The sequence below is a fragment of the Biomphalaria glabrata genome, chromosome 2 (genome assembly GCF_947242115.1).
Source record: "Biomphalaria glabrata chromosome 2, xgBioGlab47.1, whole genome shotgun sequence".
In the NCBI taxonomy this organism is placed as follows: Eukaryota; Metazoa; Mollusca; class Gastropoda; family Planorbidae; genus Biomphalaria; species Biomphalaria glabrata.
In genome coordinates this window covers 12,755,683-12,766,506 of record NC_074712.1, presented here as the reverse complement: position 1 = coordinate 12,766,506, position 10,824 = coordinate 12,755,683, and the positions used below count along the sequence as shown (strand labels likewise).

General features: G+C 42.4%; 1 protein-coding gene across 1 annotated transcript; it reads left to right on the top strand.

Moving 5' to 3' along the window:
• Positions 1 to 5,879: 5,879 nt before the first annotated feature.
• On the top strand, positions 5,880 to 9,666 carry LOC106061834 (uncharacterized). Its single transcript, XM_013220053.2, has 2 exons — positions 5,880 to 6,393; positions 7,959 to 9,666. The coding sequence occupies exons 1-2, from the start codon at positions 6,241 to 6,243 to the stop codon at positions 9,303 to 9,305; spliced, it is 1,500 nt and encodes a 499-aa protein (XP_013075507.2). The 5' UTR covers positions 5,880 to 6,240; the 3' UTR covers positions 9,306 to 9,666.
• Positions 9,667 to 10,824: the final 1,158 nt, after the last annotated feature.

Below are 10,824 nucleotides of genomic sequence, written 5' to 3'. Positions count from 1 at the left end.
GCTCCGCGTCCAAGCATTTTGCTGAGGAACGTTTGCAAGTTGCAAGTGGCGTACGAAGGTGGGACCCTACTGACGCTTGCCCAGATTCTAAGACCAGCGAGAGAAGCCCTGATGGTGACCATAAGAACCCAATGAAATCTGACGAAGCTGTTGAGGGACATTTGCAAGCTAAGAGATACCAGCAAGGTCCGTACCCAACAGCCGTTGGTCCAGCTGCCAAGACTGGAGAGGAAAGTCCTGAAGGTGGTAAAGAGAATCCAAGGCAGTCTGATGTTGACGAAAGTCATCGACAGGGTCTGAAACCAACAAACGATTGGCCCGATACTGAGACAAGAGAGAGAGGTCCTGATGGTGGTGAAGAAAGCCGAATTGAGCCTGAAGCCGAAGACGAGGGACCTTTGCACGAGGAGTGTTGCCAACCTGCCCCACGAGCATGCCCTCCAGACAAGGCTGAAGATGATGACCTGTCCCACAATTCCTCGCCCTGTGGATTTGAAGCCCATCCCAGTCCTTCTTCGCAAAGCCCTATGAAGCCACCTCTTTTGCCAACGATCTTGGTATCCCCAGCCCTTACATCCTATACCTCTCCATGTGTCAAGTGGCTGTCCTCAGTACCGACCGACAAGAGAGCGATGCAACCACAACGTCACTGCAACAAGAGGACGATCAACTGGAGGAAAAGAAGAAGGCGGCGTTTGCGTAGTCCAACGTGCATGGTGATTCTACCAAGAAATAACTGCAGCCACATGAAGACCAACTGGCGGAGAAGAAGAAGAAGGCTACTTTTGTTGAGTGCAACATGGATGACGATGCGACAACTACGTCGATACAACCAGATGAAGGCTAACTGGAGGAGAAGAAGAAAACGTTTTCTGAACTCAACGTGGATGGCGATGAAAGCACGATGGCGAAGCAACCAGGTTAAGGCCAACTGGAGGAAGAGAAGGAAGCGACCATTGCTGACTGCAACATGGATGGCTCCATCAAGCTCAAGAGGCAAGCCAACTGCTACTGATCGACCCCCGCCTGCAGCGATGGAACTTTACAGCCAATGTCATGATGTTGGATCTGCCCGGGACGGACAGATCTAAGGAGGGGGCAGTGTTATAAACTTGGTGGTGGCACAGAGAGGGGTAGTGGTGTGTGTGTAGTCAGCCGACGCAATTCGCCCCAGGCCAGCGCTAGACGAGCGGTCAAGCGTGACGAGTTACGACTGTCAGCCGAGTCGAGAAAAGGGGCTCAATACAGCAAGGTTCAGAAAGCGGGTTTACGACAGGAGTTCAGAACACGGTCGACTACAGCACAGTTCAACGGTGTGGTCCTGTACGGAGCATTACGACGGTTCAGTGCGGAGTACTATCAAGTACAGTTGAGACGAACGGCGTCTTGATCTTGGTCTGTGATCGAGTCCGACACAACGAGCCCAAGTGTGTGAAGTCAGTCCCGAACTGTTGAACCCAGTGCAAGCCCGGAACGAGACGGAGAGACCAGTGCAAGACTTGATACGGCGGAACGGTGTTATCGGAGAGATATTTGTTATCGCAGAGCTATTTGTACTGTTCTACGTGCTGCCAATTGTACAGTATTGGCTGTTATTTATGGACATTAAACCTTTACGTTATTTTGGAGCCCTGACTTGTCAAGTTCTTTAAGTTGGTGGTGTATGGTGCAGTTTGCAGAGAGCCTGGATAGTGAGATTCGTAACAATATGAAATAACCAACTTTAATGTGCGTCTCTGATACATGTACTAATTAATCTCATTATACTCAACATCAAGTCAATGCGCACACACATACAATCACAACCACTCACAACCACACACCATGGACGTAACAAGTATATATAGATATATATATATGTATGCATGTGTGTGTGTACATGATTGAACTTTATAACATTCTGACCCTTCATTCTTTCGTAAGACGTTTATTGTACCCTAGAATAGTTTTTTTTCTTGGAGTTAGTGGAAAAAATGTAGATTCCACGCGCATGCCAGCAAGGGGGTCTGGGAGAGTGTTGTGAGCTCACCCAGCCGGGTTTCGTGGCGGAGCCCCGCCGACAAGCACTATTTCTTGTATTGAAAGCCTCGGGTACGCTGTTCTGCCTCAACGTGGCACTCGGGTGGTTACTTGAGGGGGTAACTAGGCTAAATGAAGGGCAAAACAAAACTCCCGTGGGAGTGTCCAAGGGTACGCGAGAGTGGACCCATTGCACGGAGGAGTTGAAAGAGAGCTCTCACGACCCTGCCGATAATCCATGCGCCGTTCCTCAAAGGACCGTTACATTAATGGCGAGTTCCTCCATGGTTAGCTTGGTATAACATAGGGAGATGGTGGAGGCTCCCGGTAAACTCGGTCCTTTGGCCATGTCTAGCCCATGCATCCAGAGGCCAGTTTTGTCGGAAATAGCAATACTTTATATAGGCAATGACTTGGGTCTCTTCCAGACAAAACGGTGGTTCAGACATTTTTTACTGTTTGACGCTCAAATACACATACACACTTAGAAACACACCTAGGCTATTGAATTCAACTTCAATACAATACCAACTCCCTCCAAAGACAATTAATGTTTGTGTTCTGTGTGTGTGTGTGTTGCATTTTTTAAACAATTTAGTCGGTGCTTTGATTCAATGTTTAATTTGAAGGAAAAAAAACAACACATTTCTAACGATAGGAACAGCCAAACGAATAAGAGTGCTCATTAGAACCCCATTTTATGAAAACTAAGACATTATTAGAATTTAAAAAAAAGATACTTAAAAAGTAACAAAAGTGTATTATTTATATTTATGTGAGAAAAGATAGTTTATCGTATACGTATATCAGCAATAACTTTAAAAAAAAATCAAACTCTACTTGATGACACTGATCGTGGTCTAGAACTTCTCAGTACTACCTTCTTTTTAGTTGGCAACAGTGAAGGCCACTTTAGCGTCCTTGACATTATAGAGTTCAACTTGAAACTGTCCACAAAGGACAAGACTAAGCAATGTTCCAACCAAAATATAGGAACCTACTTGCAAAAAGTTGACTAAAATGTAGATTCAAAACCATGGAGGATAATTTTGCCAAAAGAAACATTCTAAAAAACAAAGTGTTTCTAACATATGTCATGAGACAAATTGCTATCGATAATTTCATTGGATAACTCCGTTATTTTAATAACCAATCAAAGTAATATGATTCACGCCTGCACCCTATTCGCTCGCGTTCAGCTACTATATTTATAGACCTTTGTAAAGAAGCGTAACTCTTCCATAAAGTTAATTACGTTTTCAAGTCGTCTGCTAGAATGGTCAGGGTGTTGCTGATCTTTACTGCCTACTTCAGCCAAAAGTAATGATGATGAAGTGCCACTTGCCTTCGTCCGAAAAAGAACGGGCGTTAAAACTTGGTCCTTTCTTTGCCCTCGGTCTCTCCGCGCCCATCACTGTCTCGCTCCTTCCTGGTGGAATACAGACGTCTCTCTCTTGTAAGCCACAATATGTCTTTGCCAATTTGTCTTTCATGTCTTGGCCAAAAGGAGAATAGCCCCTCCGGCAACTCAACGGCACTCAGCGACAGTAAATCAGTTACCACCGATTGGCCAGACCACATCGGAAAAGACGACCAAAATTGTCTCGGAAGAGAAATTCGATTTTACTCGGGAGTAAATTTGTATTAAGGACCTGTAACAACTCTGAATGGCCAGGTCCTCAAAAGTTAAGTTCTCGGTCCTGAGTAAAAGGAGAAGAAAGCCAACAAATTTTTTTTTTAATTTTAAGCCTCCCCTTCTCTCCCTCCCCCTTCCCCCAAGAAAAAGATTACTACCCTCCTCCCAGCCCCGCAAAAGAAAAAAAAAAAAGGATTGAGGATTAGTGTTACATTGTAAGGACTTGTAAAATGTGCCTTTCCAATAGATCTTTTCAGAAATGACATTAAAGACACACTCTTTTGTTCTTCTTGGCTAACGCCCTTGCTGTCAGTGCCAATGCTGTCACAATTTATCACTTTGATGCTATACTGCTGTCCGGGAGTCTGACACACTGACAGACCAGAGAAATGTCATCGCTGTCACATTGTCTCGCGCCTGGGTGACAGACGTATATGTGATATTTTACCGTCGCGTGTTGGCAGAAGCAGACTTGGATTTGTAGTTATTGTTTCAGCTGCTTGTGTTGGGGAAAAAGTGTGTGTGTGTGGTGTGTGTGTGTATGTGAGGGGGGAGTAAGAGACGAATTTCTTTTATTTATTATATGCTAAAAGCTTATGTCAAATTGTCTATGCCAATAACTTTAATAGTTGATATTATGGGCTTTCATAGAAGAAGGGAGTGGGTAAGAAAAAGAGCAGGGGCGTAGCTAGGAATTTTTCATCATTTTGTGGCCCGGGAGGGGGGAGCTGACCTCTTTGGGGGCCCTGCAATTTACGAATAATTTAATGTAAAAAAACAGTTATTTGGGGTACCCCTCTCAAGTGGATGCCCGGGGGATGTTCAAATTCTCCCCCATTCTCCCCCCACCCTAGCTGTGCCACTGGATAAAAGATGTGCTTTTATTAAAATTGTGTTTTGAGCTTCAGCGACCTTTACTGAACATTTTGAAGCTGTTTTTTTTCTGGATATAAACATTCAATATTTATTTGCAGTTTTTAATTTTAAAGAGTACTCTTTTTTTTTTCACACTGAAAAGACATTTCTGACAACACTAGTTTTAAGGCTCTTCCTGTTCAGCCCTGGAGCTAGCACTTGATTTTCTTCAGTCGTTTGAACGACTCTGGTTTACCTCGTATATCACTTCTTCGTGTGACTGTAGAGCCCAATTCTGGAGAGGCTACGGGTGGACTAGTCCTTCCTGCTCTGATTTTTCAATAGGAGTTCATCTCAGGAGAGGCTTTTCCGTACTTATACAAAGCAGGTAAAGGTGACATTTGCCTTGTTGATAGAGGAACCAGCCATTTCGTTTGGCTTGCTTTTCTTCCAGATCTTCCACTATCCATAACCATACAGTAAAGTAGCCATAATAAATAGGATACTGAACAACAACATACAAATACAAAAAAACCCAAGCATAATAAAATACTCAGGCAAAAAGATAAAGGCACGTTTCTTAACCCATATGCTATGACACATTCGCCCAAGCGCTCCTTCTTCTCTAGTGCCATTAGAGCATAGAATGGGTTGCCTGAATCAGCCAGGAAAACCAACGAATTAGCAAAGTTGAAGTCATTGATTAGCATGCACGACTGCATAATAAGGATTGTCTTCGCGTCCGAACATGAATAAGGAATGCAGTATTTCCCGTAGCTACGCACCCCCAGTTGTGACCTACATATTTTGCACGCATAACCATTGTCCGCCGGTGGTCGATTAAGATATTATTTTCGCCGTCTGCGTCTGTCCTCGACAGCGGATTTTCTTTTGGTCTCAAATGTGTATCCCGCGGCTTTTGTGAGTGACAAATCGATACGCGTATGCCGTAAGCTTCAAAGATACGCTAAATAAAAGAAATAAAACAAATGTCTTCTCTTTCGAAGTAATATCTGAAATTTATCTATCTGTCTATAGTTCGTCCATCGTGGTTCGATGATGACCATTTTTTGTCATCCAGGGTTGACTGAGGGCTTTGCACTGGATTTTTGGGCCTCCTCATGTGGCTGGTAAGACCTATATGAGTCCGGAATGTTCGGCTGCACACTGGGCAGGTTATTCCAGCTGGGGTTAGTGTCATTTTTAACCTTGCTTTTTTTTTTCCTTCTGAAATTTATAATAATAATAATAAGAAAGCAGTGTTTTATCATCTCTTATTTTTGAATTTCCTTAAAATTGTAAAAAATAAATAAATACATTCTATGGGGAATTTCCATAGAACCCAATGGAAACAGGACGCGGTGTGCGCTCCTATTGAATAACAGCATGTCTGGAGCGTCTGTGAAACAACATTGTTGGGTACATCACAACAAAGAAAGATATTATCAAACCTCAAACCTTATTCTCAGACTGCACATCACTTCAGAACTCTTTCTAAAGATCTCTATTTTGAATGCGGTGAACTGCCGGGGCTCCCAATGCTCGCCAGGGTCATAGCGCCTCCAGGAACCTCAGCAAGCAAGTCATAGTCTAGCAGTGGATGTTGATAGGCATGGTGCAGACAAGTCGTATCGCAAAGAAAGAATTAGGATAGCTGTACGCACAATCAATTCGCAGACGTCTCTCGTGCAAGTACTGAATGAAGCTTAGTGCCTTGCCTGGACGTCTAAATGAAGAAGTCCTCCAGATCTAAAACAAACGATTTCCGGCAGAAGACCAGCAGCGGCTACTCCACCAGTGGCGACGACTCTCACAACAATTCAATCTATCAGATCCGGACCAATCACCATAAGAAATCGATACCGTACAAAAACAGTCTCGCTGTGAGTTACTGATTTCCTTTTAGTAAATAAAAAAAATTACCCTAATAATAAACATTCATTTAAATGTTTGCAAAGCTAGATCTAGAATGAAGATCATTCTTTGAAAATACTTTTGATGTTTTGAAATAGTTTAGAGTTTAGATCTATACTGTATGCTACTTTTTTATATCTGGCAAAGGAGAAGTCTCAGACGAAGGTCTTCAGTGCTGTTGTCAGTAATGTAATCCTATCCTTTTTTTCCCCTTGATTTTAAGAATCCTAGACGTTATATACTTGAAGCATCAAACGGCTGAATTTTATCCACCTACGCTGCCCAGATAGATTGATTTGAGTCCATACCAGACTGCGAATTCCTACAAATGTGACAGATAAACAGTTTCCTTGCCGAACCATAAGGTCACAACTACGATGGACTGGTCATGTGATCCTTATGCCTTAAAGTGCTTAAAGTTTTCGTGCTAATCGACTACTCTATAGGGAACTGTACAATGGGGGCCGATGTCCACTCTCAAAAGCTTTCTCAGCTACTATTTTGTCTTACTAAGTCAAGTGACGTAGTGAAAAGTTTTTTCTTTTGACGTCATTCGGAATGAATTTATTTATTGAAATGCTATAAGAACTCTAGTAGACCAATGTTCATTTACACTCGTCAAATCTCGCTTGTTAAAAAAAGATATTTCTAGTCTGTATAATTGCTACTTTACTTTTAAGTATTCTATCCTGAAGGGTTCCTAAATTTAGTGATTTTACTAAAGGTGTTACTCTAATCAAATTTGGATTTTCATTTATGACGAGACTCACTGCTCTGTTTTGTGTCTGTTCTAGTTTCTTAATGTTTTCTTGAGTTGAGGGGTAGGGCTTAGTCTGCACGAGATGCGGAACAATAAGTACGTCGCAACTGGGTTTGCGTAGTCATGTGAAACACTGCACAGATCCTAAGTCTTTGGAATCGAAGACATTGCAATTATTATTATTATTATTATGTTAGAAATGAACGAGTAGTCATTCTCTGGAGCTGCCAGGGTCGAGTTCCGCTAAAGAGAAACAAAATTCCCTTTAACAGTTTTCACTGAGGAATTTTCTGGTGATTTGGCAGGTCTGCAGCAGTATCGCCCTCTGACAGGCTATGAGGATGTTCCTAGGAATGTTAAGGGTCTTGAAGGTGTCTATGAGGTCAGTTGTTATTATCCCCTCGGTTGATATAACAATAGGGTATATTGTTATTTTGGGCAATTTGGGCATAGACGCTTAATCTCCAAGCCTAGGTTCCCATATTTTCTTTGTTATTATTATTATTAGTATTGTTATTATTATTATTGTTATTATTATTATTATTATTATTATTATTATTAGGCCGTGGGATGTAGTGGATTTTTTCTTAGACGTCATTTGGAATATTTGTTGTTTGTCGGGGCCCGAATCTGAGTTTGTATGATAACACAAACTCTATTTGTAATCTTGTTTTGTTTTCTTTTTAATTTACAAATCTTGGTTTCTTCCATTGTTTACAAAGACACAAGGCTGTTTTTTTTTCTCAAAAACAATTAATTTTGCTTTTGCCACAGGTCGATTCCCAGCCCAGCATTGTATGGGTACACCAGGACAAGCCTGACTATGAACCTTATAGGCTCCCTGGGGATCCATACATCTCAAGTGCTCATTCGAACAACAGGGATGGGACGGTCTTGACTGAAAACTTTAGTGAGAGAAAAAGTTCTGGAGTTCGCAAGAGCGACCCTCGGGAGGTTCATATGGTGATGCAAGCTCGTGGTTCCCCTCCGGTGGAATCAGCCACTAAGATCCTTTCCAAAGACGAAACTAAGCGGCCAATGAAACGGTCACCAGCCTATTCAAGCAAAACTGTCAAGGACTCTTCCGTCTCAACCAGGGATCTATATCAACCTAAAAAAAGAGGCTCTTCTGTCGTATATGACAGGTTAAGCCCACAAAACAGCGATCGCGTCTCTTTGGCATCAGGGGAAAGCCCTGAAGATCCTCAATGGCACCATAGGGAACAATGTGGGCCACCCCATTGTCCCGAAAGCTACTACGAGCATACTTACAGCCCGGAGCAAAGTCATCAGCAACACCATCATCAGCAGCACTATCATCATCAACAGTCTGCCAGCAGTGGCGGAGAACAATACGACGTCCACTACACCGCTCAAGCCCAAGGTGCACGCAGCAGAAGATCGAAGAAGAGGACATGCCAACAGAGCTGTGTCCCAGAAGACACCCAAGAGACCCAACAGATAGAGGCGCAAAATTTGCCGGAGCCGCGGGAGGTGACGCAGAGCGGCAAGAGCGACGTGGGAGTCAATAAGAACTACAACGACAGCAAAGCCTGCGACTGCTGCATGGAGACCCCTAAAACGTTTTCCACGATCTACATTTGCCAAAAACACCCGGGAGACAGCCGCACTTACTGTTGCAAAGAGGTCGTGGAGAAGGATATAAAGCCGAGGGAAAGCCACGTGTACGTCTCGCCTTCCTGTGCTTCCAGGCGGAGTGGATGCGAACGCGTCCACCATGAATCCCCAACGCTAAAGAGGAGGCAATCCTGCTGCACTTGCACATCCCAAGCCCAAGTGAGCAGACCCCACCCCTCCCACGTGAAACCTTCAGAAGACTGTCGATGCGTGCGAAAGAACACTCGCAAACAGTGTTCCAGCAAGTGCACGGAAGCAGTCTCAAAGTTTCTGTCTGAGCTGGGACCGCGATTGCTCTCTCTCCTGTGCCTCCTCATCAAGTTAGTGGTGGTCATGCTGCTCTACCTGCTTCTGCTGGGGATTTTGTCCATGTATACCTCACTCAACCACTGGGCACACCTTACCATCTTCGGAGCCAACATTTTTTTGCTCTTCATACTCTTCTTTGAGCCGAACTGTCTGGTCATCGACATGTTTAGCTAGGTCTAATCAGCAATCGGACTAGAGGTTTATCATCTGGCCATCTGGATCAAACCTATACAATAGGCCATCTAACCATCAACAAAAGAGACATGAAGTTGTTTGTTTTTTTAATATACTAAACTAATGTTTACTGAAAGCGTGTCGTTTGTATACAACGTTTAAAAGGAAAGCCCCTGAAGTGCAGCTTTGTTATGTTCATCTCTGATATAAGTAAAATAATAGATGCTATTTTAAATGTATAACATTCAACGAGAGAATTTTTTGTTGTGTAGATTACCTTAGAAAACGGTACAATGTTGAATAAGTTTTAACAGATGTTTCAAAACTAAAATCTAAACTGAAATAAAGTGAGTCAAGTGAATCTTCTGCTTTGTTTTCTTTTTTCTTTTTTTTTTTTTTTTTCACATAGAAGTTTATTTATTGACAGACATTATGTCGTGCTTCTCATCATCAGGCTGTAATACTTGTGTTACTCAAGCAACGAACTTTGTCACACTATCATTCTAACTACACACTTTGTCACACTGATGTCATTCTAACTACACACTTTGTCACACTGATGTCATTCTAACTACACACTTTGTCACACTGATGTCATTCTAACTACACACTTTGTCACACTGATGTCATTCAAACTACACACTTTGTCACACCGATGTCATTCTAACTACACACTTTGTCACACTGATGTCATTCTAACTACACACTTTGTCACACTGATGTCATTCTAACTACACACTTTGTCACACTGATGTCATTCAACCTACACACTTTGTCACACTGATGTCATTCAACCTACACACTTTGTCACACTGGTGTCATTCTAACTACACACTTTGTCACACTATCATTCTAACTACACACTTTGTCACACTGATGCCATTCTAACTACACACTTTGTCACACTGGTGTCATTCTAACTACACACTTTGTCACACTATCATTCTAACTACACACTTTGTCACACTGATGCCATTCTAACTACACACTTTGTCACACTGATGTCATTCTAACTACACACTTTGTCACACTATCATTCTAACTACACACTTTGTCACACTGATGCCATTCCAACTACACACTTTGTCACACTGATGCCATTCTAATTACACAATTTGTCACACTGTCATTCTAACTACACACTTTGTCACACTGATGCCATTCTAACTACACACTTAGTCACACTGATGCCATTCTAATTACGCAATTTGTCACACTGTCATTCTAACTACACACTTTGTCACACTGATGCCATTCTAATTACGCAATTTGTCACACTGTCATTCTAACTACACAATTTGTCACACTGATGTCATTCTAACTATACACTTTGTCACACTGATGTCATATTACAAAATCTATATAATGATGTAAATCGCAGATACAACCCCCCCTCCCCCACACTCCCTCTCACAGAGTTTTAATCTAGAATGGTCAAACTATCCAACGGTCTGTCACATTATAATGTCACAAAACACAAAACACAATTTAGAACAATCAAGGTTAGTGTCAAGGTTAG

Excerpts from the sequence above, each read along its gene's own strand:
- LOC106061834 (XM_013220053.2), top strand. The coding sequence starts at position 6,241 with ATGAAGAAGTCCTCCAGATCTAAAACAAACGATTTCCGGCAGAAGACC. Across the intron at positions 6,394-7,958 it reads CGTACAAAAACAGTCTCGCT|GTCGATTCCCAGCCCAGCAT; the intron begins GTGAGTTACTGA and ends CTTTTGCCACAG.